Source organism: Myotis daubentonii, chromosome 3 (genome assembly GCF_963259705.1).
Source record: "Myotis daubentonii chromosome 3, mMyoDau2.1, whole genome shotgun sequence".
Taxonomy (NCBI): domain Eukaryota; kingdom Metazoa; phylum Chordata; class Mammalia; order Chiroptera; family Vespertilionidae; genus Myotis; species Myotis daubentonii.
The window spans coordinates 152,057,868-152,076,685 of NC_081842.1; the positions used below are offsets into that span (position 1 = coordinate 152,057,868).

Below are 18,818 nucleotides of genomic sequence, written 5' to 3' on the forward strand. Positions count from 1 at the left end.
ATATATGTCTCCTTTTTTTCTCCCCTTGACCTTCCCCTATCCGGCCATACCACCCAGTGTCTTGTGTCCATTGGTTATGCTTATATGCATGCATACAAGTCCTTCAGTTGATCTCTTCCCCACCCCTCCAACCCACCCCAGCCTTCACGCTGTAGTCTGTTTGATGCTGCTCTGCCTCTGTATCTATTTTTGCTCATCAGTTTATAACGGTCTTAATTATCCATAAATGAGTGAGATCATGTGGTATTTTTCTTTCATTGACTGGCTTATTTCACATAGCATAATGCTCTCCAGTATCATCCATGCTGTTGCAAATGGTAAGAATTCCTTCTTCTTTACAGCAGCATAGTATTCCATTGTGTAGATGTACCACAGTTTTCTAATCCATTCATATGCTGATGAGCACTTAGGCTGTTTTCAGATCTTAACTATGGTGAATTGTGCTGCTATGAACATAGGGGTGCATATATCCTTTCTGATTGGTGTTTCTGTTTTCTTGGGATATCTTCCTAGAAGTGGGAACACTGGGTTAAATGGGAGTTCCATTTTTAACTTTTTGAGGAAACTCCATACTGTCTTCCACAGTGGCTGCACCAGTCTGCATTCCCACCAGCAGTGCATGAGTGTTCCTTTTTCTCCACATCCTCTCCAGCACTTGTCATTTGTTGATTTGTTGATGATAGCCACTCTGACAGGTGTGAGATGGTACCTCATTGTTGTTGAATCTATCTTTTAGAATAATATAAGTATTATAAAGACTGCAACTCCAAGTACACTGGGAAGAGAGGAAATATACTTTTCTCCTAACCAGCCTTTCAAAGAAAATGTCCCTAGAAAGTTTTTCAAACAGCCTCACGTGAAACCAAAAAGCAGGGAAACTGCACAGAATTCATAATACTAGACAGAAAGGAGCTGTTTTCTCAATATCTAGTCTATTCTTGAAAAACTAAGAGGTTGTTCCTGTTTCCACTTACAAAGAACATGTATTCAGTACAAATACTTTCCATTTGTCCTTAATTGACACAGGAAATTCCTCACTTGTGAGAAAAACATGAGCCAAAGACTTTGAATTGATAAAAGGGCTGATCATAATGTCCTAGGCAGTGAGGAAAAAGGGAGACTCCAAACACCAGTATTTCAGTCCACATTTGCAAACACAGAGCCATGGATGAACCTAATTTGATCTTCCTCTTAACACATTGACTCATCATTGGAGGAAATCCCAAATCAATCACCAGGGCCTTGTGACTCAATTAACTGCTATTAACAAACCATTAGCCCTGACCACTGTGGTTTAGTTGGTCAGGTATTGTTCCCTGCAGCCAAAGGTTGCAGGTTTAATTCCAGGTCAGGACTTTTGCCCAGAATGTGCGTTTGATCCCTGGTGTTGGACATGTGAGGGGCTGTTTTGCTCTCACGTTGGTGTTTCTTTCATTCTTCCCCTCCCTTCCTCTCTTTCTAAAAATCAAAAGAAAGTAAACAAACAAAAACATAAAATATCTTTAAATTGTATTTACTCATGTGTGAAATGCAAATCATAAAAGCTACACTATATGCATGTGCTGAAGAATAAATTGAATTTAGTTAATAACACCTTTAAGGAGTTTAGAACCACAACAGTGTTTGCATTTACTACCTGTTTGGTGATTGTGACACTAGGGACCCAGCACATATGTGATTTGGAGCCACACGATGCACAGCAGAAGGAGGTGATAGACCATTGCTGAATTTTCCTATTTTTTTTATCCCTCTCTTCCTTTTTCATTTTACAGAGCCGAATAAAATGAAATTGAATGCTTTTATGCAAGTATTCAAGAAGAAACTGACCACACATCAAAACAAGACATGCTGATAACAATCAGTGACTAGAATGCACAAGTAGGAAATAAAGCAGAATCAAATGTCACTGGAAATTTTGGACTGGGGATCAGAAACAAAGCAGGAAAACAGCTCATGAAGTTCTGTGTGACAAACAACTTGTCCATTATAAACACGTGCTTGACACAGATAAACAGATAACTGTCTACACAGACAGCGGAGGCCTAATATAGAAGTAAATGGACTATGTAATAGGAAGCAGAAGATATATTTCCTTAAAAAATTACTCTACCAGGTAACTTTTTAAAGAAATATACAGTGGATTATTGAGGCATTTGGTCTGTAACTAACTCTCAAGTAGTTCAGACAGAGAAAGAATGTATGTGGTAAAATAACATTAAGGGAATTTTGTATTTTTGGCCAAGTTTGTGAGGAATGGATATCAATTCTTCTTTGAAAGTTTGGTAGAAATCACCAGTGAAGCCATTTGGGCCTGAGCTTTTCATGGTGGTAGTTTTCAACCTCTTTACTTGTTACAAGTCTATTCAGATGAGCGATTTCTTCTTGAGAGAGTTTCAGAAGATTGCTTCTTTCTAGGAATTTGTCCATTTTTAATCTACTTTGTTGCCATACAGTTGTTCATAGTATTGCCCTATAATCTTTCTTTTTCTGTCAATAGTAATGTCCTCTTTTTCATTCCTGATTTTAGTAATTTGAGTCTCCTTTCTTTTCTTCTTGGCCAATTTAGCTATAAGTTTGTCAAAATTGATGATCTTTTCAAAGAACCAGCTTTTGCTGTCACTGATTTTTTTTCTATATTTTCCCATTATCTATTTCATTAATATCCTATATAATAAAGAGGTATTATGCAAATTGACCATCACTCCAACACACAAGATGGCCAACCCCATGTGGTCAAAGATGGCTGCCCCCATATGGCCACAAATGGCCTGCTAGGGAGGACAGTTGTGGGTGATCAGGCCTGCAGAGGAGGGCAGTTGGAAGGGACCAGGCCTGCAGGGTCGGGAAGGCAATTGGGGATGACCAGGCCTGCAGGGGAGGGTAGTTGAGAGGGACCAGGCCTATAGGGGAGGGCAGTTGGGAACAACCGGGCCAGCAGGGAAGGCAGTTGTGGGTGACTGGGCTGGCAGAGGAGGGCATTTGGCGGCATTCAGACCAGCAGGGGAGCCGTTAGACGTCCATCAGGCTGGCAGGGAGTGGTTAGGGGGTGATCAGGCAGGCAGGCAGAAGCAGTTAGGAGCAATCAGGCAGGCAGGCAGGTGAGCAGTTGGGAGCCAGCAGTCCTGGATTGTGAGATGGATGTCCGACTGCCCGTTTAGGCCACAGGAATCGGGCCCATAGGGATCAGGCCTAAATGGGCAGTCGGACAAGGGGGCCTAGATTGGAGAGTGTGCAGGCTGGGCTGAAGAACACCTCTCCCTCAGTGAACAAATTTCGTGCACTGGGCCTCTAGTCATTTACATAAATCTTTATTTTTTGCTTCTTCTTGCTTTGGGTTTAATTTACTTTTATTTTACAGTGTCCTAAGGTGAAAGGATATTGATTAAGATATGCTGTTTTGTTAGTAGTTCTCCAGGGTGCATATAAATATATATATTTCTCAAAATGTACTTCAGTCTGTTCTGTGCATCTCTGAGTATTTCTATTTTATTTGTTAGTTTATTTTGTTCATTAGATTCCACATATAAGTAAAATCATATGGTATTTGTCTTCCTCTGACTGGCTTACTTACTTAGCATAATACTCTCCAGAACCTCAGAGGGGAAGGGGGATTGAGAGATTAGGTAAAAAATGTGAAGAGTTTAAGAAAAAAAAAAACCCTCACATATATAGACAATAGTATGATGATTCCTAGAGGCAAAAGGTGGTGGAAAGGTAGAAGAGAAAAAAGGGGGCATAAATGGAGATGGAAGGAGATTTGACTCTGGGTGGTAAACATACAATATACTGATGATTTATTATAGAATTTTATACTTGTAACCCATATAACTTTACTAATCAATATCACTCCAGAGAACACACGGGAAGAACCAAGATGGCGGCATAGGTTAACGCCGGAGTTTGCTGCTTTGAACAACTACTTCAAAAGTGAAACCAAAAAACGGAAGGGACATCACCCAGAACCACAGGAACGCTGGCTGAGCGGAAGTCCTACAACCAGGAGGAAAGAGAAACGCATACGGACACTCAGAGGAGGCGCAGTGCTGAAGTCAAATTCTGAGGTGCGCAGTGCACCGAGCGGGCTGGCGGCGGAGGGTGAGGTTGGCGTTTTCAATCGGGAGGGAGTCTTTAGGGACCCAGACTCAAACGGGAGAAGCGGGACTGTCTGGCTTCGGTCAGAGCAAGTGCAGCTTTCTCTCCGATCTTTGCAGCGGGTGCTGGGACTCAGAGAGGCAGAGACCCTGGGGACAGGACTGAGAGCCGCCATAACTGCTCTCTCCGGCCCACCCTGTTGATCCTGTGCAACCCGCCCTGCCCAAGCCCTGCACAGAGGCATTTGCCGGATAGCCTCAGGCAAAGGCTAGATTACCACCTCCCTAGAGGACAGAAGTCCTCTCACTGCTGACACAGCTGTTCTCATAGCCACTTGGCCTGGAGGTCAAACCCTCCCTGGAATTAGCTACAACAATCAAGATTTAACTATAAGACAGCGAACAAAGACCACTAGGGGGTGCACCAAGGAAGCATAACAAAATGCGGAGACAAAGAAACAGGACAAAATTGTCAAAGGAAGATATAGAGTTCAGAACCACACTTTTAAGGTCTCTCAAGAACTGTTTAGAAGCTGCCGATAAACTTAATGAGATCTACACGAAAACTAATAAGACCCTCGATCTTATATTGGGGAACCAACTAGAAATTAAGCATACACGGACTGAAATAACGAATATTATACAGACTCCCGACAGCAGACCAGAGGAGCGCAAGAACCAAGTCAATGATTTGAAATGCGGGGAAGCAAAAAACATCCAACCGGAAAAGCAAAATGAAAAAAGAATCCAAAAATGTGAGGATAGTGTAAGGAGCCTCTGGGACAGCTTCAAGCGTACCAACATCAGAATTATAGGGGTGCCAGAAGATGAGAGAGAGCAAGATATTGAAAACCTATTTGAAGAAATAATGACAGAAAACTTCCCCCACCTGGTGAAAGAAATGGACTTACAGGTCCAAGAAGCGCGGAGAACCCCAAACAAAAGGAAACCAAAGAGGACCACACCAAGACACATCATAATTAAAATGCCAAGAGCAAAAGATAAAGAGAGAATCTTAAAAACAGCAAGAGAAAGAAACTCAGTTACCTACAAGGGAATACCCATACGACTGTCAGCTGATTTCTCAACAGAAACTTTTGCAGGCCAGAAGGGAGTGGCAAGAAATATTCAAAGTGATGAATACCAAGAACCTACAACCAAGATTACTTTATCCAGCAAAGCTATCATTCAGAATAGAAGGTCAGATAAAGAGCTTCACAGATAAGGAAAGGCTAAAGGAGTTCATCACCACCAAACCAGGATTATATGAAATGCTGAAAGGTATCCTTTAAGAAGAGGAAGAGGCAGAAAAAGGTAAAGATACAAATTATGAATAACAAATATGCATCTATCAACAAGTGAATCTAAGAATCAAGTGAATAAATAATCTGATGAACAGAATGAACTGGTGATTATAATAGAATCAGGGACATAGAAAGGGAATGGACTGACTATTCTTGGAGGGGGGGAAAGGGGTGTGGGAGATGTGGGAAGAGACTGGACAAAAATCGTGCACCTATGGATGAGGACAGTGGGTGGGGAGTGAGGGCGGAGGGTGGGGCGGGAACTGGGAGGAGGGGAGTTATGGGGGGGAAAAAAAGAGGAACAAATGTAATAATCTGATCAATAAAGATTTAATTTAATAAAAAAAATCACTCCAATAAATTCAATAAAATTAAAAAGAATATACCTCAAATTTATGCTAAATTAATTCCAGTGAAATATAGAACAGTTACTCCTGTAACTCCATTCCCCCTTTCATTCATTTAGTGCTATTATTTTTACATCTATAGTACAAATTACATCTATATATGTAACAACCCCAACAATACATTTTGATAATTATTAACTCATATGATTTTCTGTCTTTTAAAAAGGCTGAAACAGAAAGAATAAATGTATAGTGCTTGTTATAGTAACTTTCTTTCTTATAATCTCTGATTCTCTGTATTCCTATGAGTTCACATTAATATCAGCTGTCATATCTTTATTTCAATAGGCTGTGCAACCACTTACCTTCTTTTTTTCTGCTTTGCTAAATAGACTACTTTTAAGTATGAAATAGACCCTACAATACAATTATATTCATACTAGAGGCCTGGTACACGAAATTAGTGCACTGGGAGGTGGGGGTCCCTCAGCCCAGCCTGCCCCCTCTCACAGTCTGGGAGCCCTCAGGGGATGTCCTACTGATGCCGTGGAGGCTCACAGCAGGCGCTCCGTGTCTGTGTGTGTATGTCTCTGTGTGTGTGTCCGCTGGGGGCGTCAGAGGCTCAGAGCAGGTGCCCCGTGTGTGTGTGTGTGTGTGTGTGTGTGTGTGTGTGTGTGTGTGTCCACTGGGCGGGGCGGCAGTGTGGCCAGGCTGGGCCCTGAGTAGTACCACTGCTGCTGCCACTGTAATTAGCGTCTGGGATGCAGGCATGGGTTGAAAAGACTGAACCACACCCCAGGCCTCTCTGACCCTGAGTTTGTTCATCTGGAAGTTAAAGCAGGAGGGGCCAGGCCCTGCACTCTAGGCCCTTCACAGAGTCATCTTCTTTGCCCTCAGTCATCTTCCCCTTTCCAGGCCTGAGCACAGCAGAGTTCTTTCTGTTTTGTTTGTTTGTTTGTTTTACTTTTTTTTCTTTTTCTTTTTAAAAGAAGGTGGAGATTTCTAGAAAAGACAAAACTCCAGAGACAGAAAGCAGACCTGTGGTTGCCTGGGGCTGGAGTGAGGTTGGCTGTAGATGGGCAAACAGCATCATGGAAGTTTGTTACACGCTTTGTGTCAGTGGTTGAGCTGCTGTGGAAATTCACGCATCAAACAGTATACCAGCAGTGGGTGAGTTTATGGCATTTAAGTGCCTCTTTGAGAAAGCTGTGTAAAGGTGTACATCTAAAAGGGAACCCTCTTAAAACCACAGTTGGTGAGAGATTACCACCTTCTAGGAACTTGATAGAAAGTGTTCAGTCAATGGTTGTGAACTTGAAGAAGAGTGCAGAAGGTGCTGAATTGGAAGCCTTTATGTGACCTGGGCAGGTCTAAACTCTGGGTCTGTTTCCCCGTCTGTGACCTCCAGAGTTGATGCCCTCGGAGGGGTGAGAGGTGCCTGGGACAGCCCCTGTGGTGGCTGCCCTGCCCAGTGCTCTGTGCTGCAGACCCTCGGGCTGTCCCAGGGCAGCTGTGCCTTCACCTTTGCCACAGAGCACCTCTGCCTTCCTGCCTTTGTGCTGAGAACTTCCTCCTACCAGCCCCTGGATCAAACACATAGCCGGGAACAATTGGAAAATCAGGATTGGCCTGGCCTCATTTCACCCCACCCCTGACTCCTTCCCTTGACGGGGACCAGAAAAGCAACCAGGAGACTGACCCGGAGAAAGCCCCTCAGACCAAGTGGCCCAAACACCTCATGGGCACTGGTACATGTGGCAGGCTAGGCTTTCCTCTTCCTTTGCAGCCCTGACAGGTGACCTCAGCTGCATAGGCTTGGAGCAGGCACCAAGTGTGTGTGTGTGTGTGTGTGTGTGTGTGTCTGCTGGGGGCCTGCCGCCAGCCACATCTGAGTCTCAGAGCAGGCGCCCCTCTGTGTTGATCTCTAAGGCTCTGGGCTGTGCCTGAATGTTGTTCTCTCAGTGCCCAGCGCCCTCCTCCTGAACTGGTTGTGACTATTATGGAGTCTCAACCTCATTTGCATATTACTGCTAGATAGATAGATAGATAGATAGATAGATAGATAGATAGATAGATAGACAGATAGATTGTTGTATACAATTGTTTCTTAAATCAGTTAAAGAAGAAAGAAGAGGGAATATGCATTTATACTGTCTTTTATAATTACAAAATTCCGTTACTGGTTCTCTTTGTTTTTCTATTTGGATTTGTATTACCATCTGAGGTTACCTGCTTCCTTCCTGAAAATCTCCTGTTCTGTTTTTTCTAAAGACAATTTGCTAGCAATATAGTTTCTCCAAGTCCCCACACTGTTTCAAATAAAATCAGTTCTTTGGGGGAGAACTTCAGAGATGCACTGCCTCTCTCCCTGGACAAATATCTCTGAGCCACTGCTCCTCCCCTGGGCAGGGGTGGTAGCCTGTGGTCTTCCCCACGTGCCTCTCCCAGCTTGGAAACTCCTTCCTACAAGTGAGCCAGAGGGAGGGTGAGCAGGCCAGGCAATCTCAGCCTGTTATGCATCAACTAGAGCCTTCACTCTGTGAGTGGGACCGGGTGCAGGTTGGAGCCCCAGCCTCCAGTCTCTGCAACTCAGTGTTGGAGGGGATGAGAAATACTGGTGCCTGCCTCTTCCAGCGACATACCTTACCCTGCTTGAAAGAGGGAACAGGGAGCCACATCTTGTCAACTTCACGCACCAGGAACCAGCAATGGAGTTTCTGTCAAACTGAACTGTAAGATTAGAGTCACTCAAGGAATTAGGCAGACACAGCAAGCAAGCAGGAGGGAAGTTTATCAGAGGGAATGGGGGGATGGAGCCACAACCGGGGAAGGTTAGCCCACAGTCTCCGCTGTCCTCAGGGTTGAATTTTAGGAGCAAAACTGCAAGGGCGGAGGCTGGGGGATATAAGTGTTCTAGTCTGATTACATGGAGTCCATTGTCCTTCAACCTGATTAGTGCTGGCCCTTGAGGCTGTGGGCTGTAAGCTGCCTTCCTTATTTTTTGGCCTGCTGTCTCGTCCTGGGTGTGACTCCCTCCTGTTGAGCCAGATAGGGTGACTGCATGTAGTTCCATGAAATGAGGCTGGGGCGACTTTCTCCTTTGGGACTTTCTAGTTAGTCGGCATGAGCCAAATGTCCTCTGCTACCCTGTCATGAACTAGTTATGAAATCCTGTAAAATCCATGTACCCTCCCGTTTTCATAGCTTGCAGATATTCCTATCATGGTTGTTGAATCACTGCTTTTTACTCAATGCTTTCAGTTTCACATTCCTCTAAATCCTTCATTTCTAACAAAGTACTTTAGGAAGTCAGGACAGCCACGTCACATCGGAGTTGAAATAAAAGCCCAACCATCCAGTGAAAGGCAGAGAAGTAACAAACCACTCCAACCTACACTGAGAGGAAAAAACAGGTAAGAACTTTATTTTCTCATCATAGCAGTTTTCTCTCCACCTCTAAAGGACTGTACTCTGAGAAATGGAGTCCAGGGTAAGGTTGGGGCAGGGTGGGAGGTATGTATAAGGGTCAGTTCATTTTCCAAAGAATGATGAGCATGAAGATAGGTTGCAGCAGAGCCCGCATGGGACAGGCAGTGAGGTGCAATCCTGGCGCTATCGGGTGGCTCCGCATTCCTAAGTGTCACTACTGTGCTTGGAGGAATTAGGCAGCAGCAGACATGGGGCTAAGCTCAGAGTTTGAAATGTATTACAATTGTCTTTCTCTTTGCCAACATTGTGTTGGCTGCAGACACAGTTAAATTACCATTGTCTTGATGGAACTTGCTCAATTCTGGTCTGACTGCAGCTGACACACTGAAAGGGCTACAGATATGTTATTTTCATGAGAAAGAAGCATAGAAAATGAGATGCAGCATAAACAGCCACCTGACACTGTTAAAAAAGAAGAAAGAAATACCTGAAACTCAGAGTGAAAAATGAAGATTCACAAAAACACCATACATTTTAGTCATATAGATGAGCTTGGTTTCAAAGTGGATTACTCACTCAAAAGTAACTCATTTTCTGTTTGCTGGATGTGAGGAAGGATGGGGGCTGGTGAAAATGGGGAAGGGATTAAGAAATACAAATTGGCAGTTATAACAGTCACAGGGATGTAAGTAAAGCCTAGGGAATATAGTCAATAATCCTATCTAATAAAGAGGGAATATGCAAATTGACCATCATGCCATCACAAAGACCAGGGTGCCCACAGCGAAGGCAGGGTTTCTGTAACACAAGATGGCTATACTCACAGTGGAGGCTGCATTCCCGTAACGGATCTGAGGCTGCGCCCCCTGTCTGGTGAAGCATGACAGGGGACCTCAGGCCGTGCTCCCCCACCAAGCGACAGGCCGGGGGACCTGAGGCCGTGCCCCCTGCCCAGCAGGGCTTTGACGGGAGACCTGAGGCTGTGCCCCCTGCCCGGCAGGGCTTGACAGGGGACATCAGGCCGTGGCCCCCCACCCAGTGGGGCTTGACGGGGGACCTCAAAGTGTGCCCTCCGCCCCAGCACCAAGCCTGGGGACCTAAGGTCGTGCCCCCTGCCCTGGCACTGGGCCAGGGACCTCAGGTCATGCCCCCCCAAGGGGCTTCACGGGGGACTTCAGGCTGTGCCTCCCTCCCTGGCAACAGGCCAAGGGACCTCATGCTACCCTCCCCACCCCAGCACCAGGCCGGGGGGCCTGAGGGTGTGCTGGAGGACCTGAGGCTTCTCCTCCTGCCCAGCAGGGCTTGGGAGACTTGAGGATGTATTTCCTGCCCCCAGCGCAAAGTCAGGGGACGTGAGGTGGCACCCCCCTCCCAGCATTGACAAGGGTGGGGCCAGCCGGGTCTGGATCTTGCCCAATGGGTGTGGGGCTGGCTGGGCCTTTTTCTCACACCATTTTAAGGTGCCGCTGATTAGTGGGTCCTTGGCTCTGGGTCTGGAGGGAAGATTTTCATATACATTTTACTAATTTTCTTTCTTTTATGACACTTCTATTATAGATAAAGTGCAAATAGCAATATTAAAATATTTCCTCTAATTAATCCCTTTTTATATGCACACTAACTTCATGCACCTGGCCAGTAGTCCACATAATAAAAGCCTAAGCAACTATTACAGCAGAACAAGTAAAACAACTGGTTGCTATGATGTGCTGTGACCACCAGGGGGCAGAGGCAAAATGCAGGAGCTCCCCCCTGGTGGTCAGTGTGCCCCCCCTGCCAACCTCCTGCAGCTTACCAACTTCCTGTTCCCCCTCCCCTGGCTAGGTGGCCAACCTCCTACAGCCCTGCCCCCCACATCCAGCCAACCTCCCATGAGCCGTCCCCTAGCCAGCCAACCTCCTGCAGCTCCTCCACCCCAATCCGGCTAACCTCCCGGACCCCTACCTGGACAAGCTGGCCTCAATTGGCCCCAATTGGGACTGGCCAAGATTGGTCCCTATTGCCTGCCAGGCTGAGGGACCCCACCCACGCACAAATTCGTGCACTGGGCCTCAGGTATTGTTAGAATTATGTATGCTGACATGTAGACCCAAAGAAGGAATCCTTTTAAGGTATACAAATGTCTAACAACTATGTAGTACACTGAAACTCAGATAATATTGTCAACTGTAATTTAAAAATGACAATTTTTTAAAAAGTAAAATAAAATAAAATATAGTTCCAATCAACCAGATCCAATTTCTTAGGGCCAACTATTTTCTTACCCCTTACAAGTAGAATTTGGCCCCACTACTGTACTAAAATGTTTTCTCTTTAAGAAACCTGCATTGCTGAAGCCAACATTTGTATACCTGACCTGTCTATGCTCTCAAGCAAGTTTGTTCTTGCTTTCTGGAAACTACTTCTGAATTCCTTGGCTTGGCATGAACTTTACTCATCACCTGCTTCTATGACAACCCTCCCTCTCTCTCCCCAGTTTCCTCCCCTCCTGTCTTCTTCGTGCTTCTCCTTCTTCTCAACCTAATGGAAAAACAGAACAAAACAGAACGCCTACAAGTGTATGACTGGAAATATATTTTCACTGAACAACCTAGGCTCCCATGATCTGCTTCCTGATCTTTTAATCCATATTTCATAGTCTTTTGTTCCCTTACATCACACACATATATACACAAACATGGTTTTTGGCAACATTCAGTATTTGTAGTTGTGCACTCTTACCCCCTTTTAGTTGGAGGCTAATTTTTTGTGAAGCTAATGAAGCTGAAGTATAGGGCCCCTTGCTTGCACAAGCCCATATCAAGGCTTTGGGCAGGTCTCTAGTCCTGCTTTTCCTATAGTCATACATTTTTATAAAATTTGCAAATGTAAGTTATATTGGTTCCGCTTCCAGAATAACAGTATAAACAGTTCTGTGAACCCTCACTTCTGCAAAATAAGCACAGCTAGTAGAAAAAAACACATTTCAAATCTGTGAAAAATGCCCTGCCTGTTTTTGCACAGCAGTTAGAGTATCGACCCTTGGATTGAAGGGTGGATTGAATGATTGTGGTGGGGGCAAGTGCAGGAGGCAACCAATCCAAGTGTATGTTTCAAATAGATGTTTCTCTCTCTCTGTCTCAACCCCCCCCCCATCCCCACGACCACTCTCCCTAAAAATAAATGGAAAATACCCTCCAGTGAGGATTAACAAACAAACAAAAAAAACAACTATGAAAATTATCCAAAGAGCATATATCTAATGATGAAACATTTATTCCCAAAAGTCGGTATTCATAGTAGAATTAATTAACAAATAAATATTAAATTTCTTACACATGGCTGGATGTAAACTACTCTCCAAACCCTATTCTACTTTATACTAATGTCCAGCAAATAAACCTTTTTATATATTTTCATTGATTTTTAGAGAGAAGGAGGGAGACGGAGAGACGGTAACATCAATAATGAGAGACAAACATTGATTGGCTGCCTCCTATGCATCCCCTACTGGTGACAAGCCTGCAACCCAGGCATGTACCCTGACGTGGAATTGGGCCCTGACCTCCTGGTTCATAGGCCCACACTCAATCACTGAGTCACACCAGTCAAGTTCTAGTCTGAAAATTTTAATGACAATCTAAAAAGAAGTTTTCTATGGTAAATTAAAAATTTTGTTGATGAAAGTGGTTAAATGTTGATGTCCTTGTCATACCAATATTTTTTTTAATGGACTCCTCAATTGCACTTCTATAACTTGCTAAAAGAATACAAATATTCCCCTCATCCATCTCACTGTTGACACAGAACTTTTGGCCATGTTGGGGAATTTTATGACTCTACCTTCTGGATCAAAATAACCTGGTGAAAGTTCTTGATCTGCTTAGACTGGAAATTCTAATCCATCCCATCCCCTTGCTTGCAGATAAGGTGACACCCTGGACATGGCCTCAGACATCCACATGCCAGGCCCAGTGTGCCTCATTGAGAACACTAACACCCAACTAGTGGTTAATCCAGAAGCTTTGAAGATCCTGTCTGCCATTACACAGCCTGTAGTGGTGGTGGCCATTGTGGGTCTCTACCGCACAGGCAAATCCTACCTGATGAACAAGCTGGCTGGGAAGAAAAAAGGTGAGGGGCACCAGCTAAGCTCTGCCAGATCCCTCTGTCTACCCACACTCCCAGCTTTGAATATGGTGCTACAGGAAGAGTAAGGTGGACATGGGGAGGTTTTTTTGAAAGCGAGCTTTTAATCTACCGCTGTGCTCTTATTTTACTGTGGTTGCAAAGAGTAAACTCACTGTCTCTTCCCACTTTCCTTAATTTCCCTTTTAAAAGCATAATTTATATTGTTTTCCTAGAATTCTCTTTACTTTTTTAAAGAATCGCCATATCATGTCCCACAGCAACTCTACCATTTTCCAGGATTCTAATTTCTCCACATACTTACCAATACCTGTTATTTTGTTGTGTGTGTCTGGTGGTTTTTGTTGTTGTTTGTTTGTTTTTATTGACTTCAGACAGGGAGAGAGAGAGAGAGAGAGAGAGAGAGAGAGAGAGACATTAATAATGTGAGAGAATCATTGATTGTCTGCCTCCTGCACCCCTCACACTGGGGATCAAGCTCACAGCAAACACAGGCTAGGAATTGAACCGTGACCTCCTGGTTCATAGGTCAGTATTCAACCACCAGCCACATTGGCCGGGCTGTTATTTTGTTTTTTTGATAGTGATCATCCTAATGGGTGTGAAATCGTATATCATTGTGCTTTTGATTTGTATTTACTGGATAGCTAGTGCTGTTAATTATTTTGTTATGTGTTTATTGGTTATTTGCATATTTTCTTTAAGGAAATGTCTGTTCAAGTCCTTGGCTCAATTTTTACTAGTAGTTGGGTTTTTTGTATTCTGGTGTTTCATTGCAGGACTTCTTTATATATTCTGGATATCAATCCCTTAACTGAGAAATATTTTCCCCCATTCCATAGGATTCCTATGAAACTCTGTTGTTAGTATCCTTTGACCCACAAAAGTTTTCATTTTGAATCCAACTTATCTATTTTTCTTTCGTTGTTTATACTTTTGGTGTCATATCCAAGAAATCATTCCAAAGTCAATAATATGAAACTTTCCCCCTATGTTTTCTTCTATGAAGTTTATAGTTTTAGCACTTACATGTAGGTCTTTGAACTCATTTGAGTAATTTTGTAGAAGGAAAGCTTTCTATCTTGCACAATTGAGTGTGATGCTGGCTGAAGGATTTTCATATATGGCTTTTATTACATTGAGTTAGTTTACTTCTAGTCCTGATTTGTTAATGTTTTTATAGTAAAAGGTGTTGGATATTTTTATGTATTGGATATTGGAATTTCCCTGTTTCTCTGTAAAATCAATACTGATTGTAGTTGGGTTGTTTTTTTTTTTTATGTATTTTTATTGATTTCAGAGTGGAAGGCAGAAGAAGAGAGAGTTGGAAACATCAGTGATAAGAGAGAATCATTGATTGGCTGCCTCCTGCACATCCCACACTGGGGATGGAGCCCATAACCAGGGCATATGCCCTGCCCCGTAGTCGAACCATGATCTCCTGGTTCTTAGGTAGACGCTCAACCTCTTAGCCATGCCAGCAAAGCTACTGGCTGTGGTCTCCCGTAACCTTGATTATGTTCATGTTTATCTCCATTTTAAGACACATAAGCTATGAAAACTCCACTCCCTCTTTCTCCTCTCCCCCTGAAGGCTTCTCTCTGGGCTCCACGGTTCGGTCTCACACCAAAGGCATCTGGATGTGGTGTGTGCATCACCCTAAGAAACCAAACTACACCTTAGTTCTGCTTGACACTGAAGGGCTGGGAGATGTAGAGAAGGTAAGCATTAAATATTCAATTTGGAGACAATCCCTTCATTTCTGGGTATTGTCTACACTATTTAATACTTTTTCTTTTCTTTTTAAAAATTTTTATTATTAATATTTTAATTTTTATTCAAATAAGAGCTGACAGTAAACCTTAAGTGTTTTTTTCATTTCTGATTATGTGCTAAGAGACCAAGTTTTGCAATCAGGAATGATGAAAATATAAGGAAGAATCCTAGAAGAGCACAGTGCTCATTATGTAGTATTCTAATTATTAACAAGAGTCTATAACTAAGCCAGTTAACACTGATGCATAAAGGTACCACCAACAAAATCAGTCATGAGTCCTATACTGCAGAGAACTTTAATTAAGGATTAATGTTCAGAATTCCTAAACTGAAGTTTAAATTTTAACCCTGTTATTAACACAGTGGCCTTAGAAAATTATTTCACTTTTTTTAACCTCAGCTTTCAGAACTGTAAAACCGATGCAAAAGGTCAATATTTGCCTCATAGTGTTGTTGTAACTATTTAATAAGAACAGAAAGTGTTAGGTGAATAATAAAGACTAGATAAAATAGCTATAAGTATTATTACTGTTACATAAGTCAATTTTTCTGTTGAAACATAGAGAAAATTAAATTACATTGAAGGCTTTAGAGTGCCCACCAATCTGGACTGTTTGTTTTGCAATTATCTGTCAATCAAAATAAGAGGACCTAGTGAGAATCAGTGTAACCGAAAATACTAATCAGAAGACTAGTCAAAGTATAAGTCTTATTAATAATCATTTGCATTTGGATTTGTTTTCCTCTTATAAGACATCCTATCTAATAAAAGAGAAACATGGTAATTAGCGTAGACCACTACCCTTCCCATTGGCTAATCAGGGCAATATGCAAATTAACTGCCAGCCAAGATGGCAGTTAACCACCAACAAAGATGGCGGTTATGTAGCCGCAATGCTGGGAGGCGAAAGGGGAAGGACTGAAGAATGGTGATCCGCAACCCAGGCGGCAGGCAAGAGCTGAGGGGTGGGCAAAGGCCGCCTTCAGCCCCTAATCGCCATTGGAAAGTCAGTTGGCATTGCTGCCTGGCCTGCGCCCATGGCAATCGGAGGGCAGAGGGCCGGGTCGCAGGCCAGGCCACAAGACCAGACTCCCCGGGCTGGTGGCTGGCCTGCGGCCCCAAGATTGCCATGGTGATGGGAGGGTGGGAGGGCCAGGGAGCAGGCTAGGCGGCAACCCCGACCCCCCAGAAGCCGCCTGCCCATGCGGCAGCAGAAGCCAACAGCCCGCGCCCCTGTACGGCAGCAGAAGCCCACAGCCCTAGCCCGTGTGCAGCCACAGAAGCTGCCTGCCGCCACCTGTGACCTGATCCTGTCCAGGGTTGCAGGCCCCCGCCCGTGTGCGGCTGCAGAAGCTGCCTGCCTGCCGCATCCCACTATGATCCACTGAGTTATGAGGCCAGAGAGCAAGGAGAACTTCCACCCCTGAGTCAAAGTGGGGAGCAGAGGACACGGCCTCCCCTCCTAAAGTCGCCAAAGGACAGAACCTAACCTAAGCCACATCCTCTGAGACAGCCGGGCAGGCACCACTGACCCTCTCTGCAGGCCGGACCCCCCTCCCCCTTCCCCTGTCCCTGCACAGCTCCCATAGCTCCCCACTGGCTGAGTCAGGCACAACAGGTTTGCAGCCACAGGGGCGATTTAGCAGCTAATGAAAAATGCGAGAACGAACAAATGAAGCAGCTACTGCAGTGGGGAAAAGACGTTCATCAAATTCTTTGTCTGAGAAACTGAGGCAGCCAGCACAGGCCCCTGCATGGGATAAGGTTTCTTCTTCTAAAGAAACGTCCTTGGGTTAGAGGTGAGAGGGTGCTGCCTTTCCCCTCTTGGAGCTCTCAGAGGAGTTTGTGCTCCCCCTCCTGGTATTCTAACACCCAGAGACCCCTCCCCAGTCCAGGCAGGAATGTTCCACGCTGACTGCCTCCAGAAAGCAGAGAACAAAGAGGCACTTCTTGACTTCAAGCCTCTAAACCAGTGGTTCTCAACCTTGGCTGCACATTAGAATCACCTGGGAATCTTTTCAAAATCCTGATTTCTGGGCCTCATCCTCCGGAAGTTCTGTTTCTTTGTTATGGGGTGGGGCCACAACATTAGTAACAAAGAAACAGAATTTCCGGAGGATGAGGCCCAGGAATCAGGATTTTGCAAAGATTCCCAGGTGATTCTAATGTGCAGCCAAGGTTGAGAACCACTGCTCTAAACAGACTTGACAACTGCAGGCAAAGACCTGCAGCTGAGAGGGGGCAGGTTCTGGGTGTCGAAGTCCAGAGCGTGGAAGGCCTCCTGGGGGAGCAGTGGATCTGGAAGCCTGTGTGCTGGGTCAGAGACACCCCTGCCTCCCACCCTCCCCTGCCCTGCACATAGACGTGCCTGGACTAGGGTGAGGAGGAGAAGGAGAACTAGAGGGAAGGAACACTGAGAGTTTGTTGGCGGCCGTGTAAAAAGGACTGTGACCCTCCCCTCCCACTGAGTCACTCCCTAAGGCAGCAGGAGACGGAGGGTCTGAGAGCAGCCACACAGCTTTGTGGCCCTGACCAAGGCACCAAGATGGTGTCCGTGCAACGGGGCTGAGGAGGTGTCAGAGGACCTCACCCCAGAAAGCCCAATAGCTCTTTGTGTGAGAGAGAGAAGGTGGCAGGGAGGGAGGGAGAGAGAGAATTGGACTCAAGAGGCCTCAAGGCCCAGATGAGGAGAATATACCAGGGATCAGCATGGAGTTGATCTCTGAGGTGAGGGTCAAGGGCTGCTGGGTGGGGGCCAGCCCAGACAGAAGACAGAGGTCCAGATGTTCTTGACCCTGCTCGGCTCTTTGGCACCTCTGCCTGAGGTATAAACTGTCTGACATGGAAGTACAACTCCAGAGAAGGGCGTGGGGAACCTAAGTTAAATAATATTTTGTTTTTGTTTTTTCACTTGGCAGAATGGGGGCTGAAGTTGAAGTTAGGTTTGGTTACTAAACAATAAAGAAAGCAACATTTCTTGCACACCCGACTGTGTGGTCTGAGTTTGCTGCTGCCTATAAACCGAGAAAAAGTTGTAAAATGAAGTACTAATCTCTAGGGTTTAGATCAGACTGAGGAGTAGTGCCACTCAGCCAGAAGCTGGCTCATGGCTGGCCAGTGCAGAGGTGGTGGCAGGAGCTTCTCCCACCTCCTTGGCAGCACTAAGAATGTCCAACTAACAGTTTAGGCCCAACCCTTGGGGGCCTAAGCCTTTAGTTGGACATCCCCCGAGGGCCCCCTGGCTGCCAGAAGGATGTCTGACTGCAAGCTTAAGCCTGATCCCCTGGGGAGTGGGTCTAAGTCAACAGGTGGACATCCCCCAAGGGGCCCTGGACTGCGAATGGGCGCAGGCTGGGCTGAGGGACGCACCCTCCCCCCCCCCTGAGCCTCTAGTTAATATATAAAAAAAAGCCACTCCCCTAAATGAGCATCCATTTACTACTGCTGATCTGGAAAGTGCCATGAGAATAAAACATAATCCTGGCCCAAATGTGTTCTGATTTCCAGGGTGACAACCAGAATGACTCCTGGATCTTTGCCCTGGCAATACTGCTGAGCAGCACCTTTGTGTACAATAGCATGAAGGCCATAGACCAGCAGGCCATGGACCAACTGCAGTATCCTTTTTGTGGTCCAGAACAGCATCAAAATCAGAGGGGAAACTAGTATTTAAATACCAGCTCCCTGAAGGTGCATCCTGGCGAATCAAGTGCAAACAGAGACAGTATGAAAAATAATTCAA

General features: G+C 45.0%; 2 protein-coding genes across 6 annotated transcripts in view; both read left to right on the forward strand.

The window, feature by feature from the left end:
• Positions 1-18,818, forward strand: part of LOC132230859 (guanylate-binding protein 6-like) — a 349,236-nt gene that overhangs the window by 45,973 nt on the left and 284,445 nt on the right. The window lies entirely within an intron of this gene.
• LOC132230850 (guanylate-binding protein 1-like) overlaps positions 1-18,818 on the forward strand; it is a 71,765-nt gene that overhangs the window by 45,972 nt on the left and 6,975 nt on the right. Inside the window, exons 1-4 of one of the 3 annotated variants that reach the window (XM_059688942.1) lie at positions 9,005-9,155; positions 13,076-13,284; positions 14,893-15,020; positions 18,584-18,693. In XM_059688942.1, the coding sequence (XP_059544925.1) occupies positions 13,095-13,284; positions 14,893-15,020; positions 18,584-18,693 (428 nt within the window). In that variant the 5' untranslated portion in view covers positions 9,005-9,155; positions 13,076-13,094. Of the gene's footprint in view, positions 1-9,004; positions 9,156-13,075; positions 13,285-14,892; positions 15,021-18,583; positions 18,694-18,818 lie in introns of those variants that run through there. The other 2 variants (XM_059688943.1, XM_059688944.1) reach the window with 2 other exon arrangements.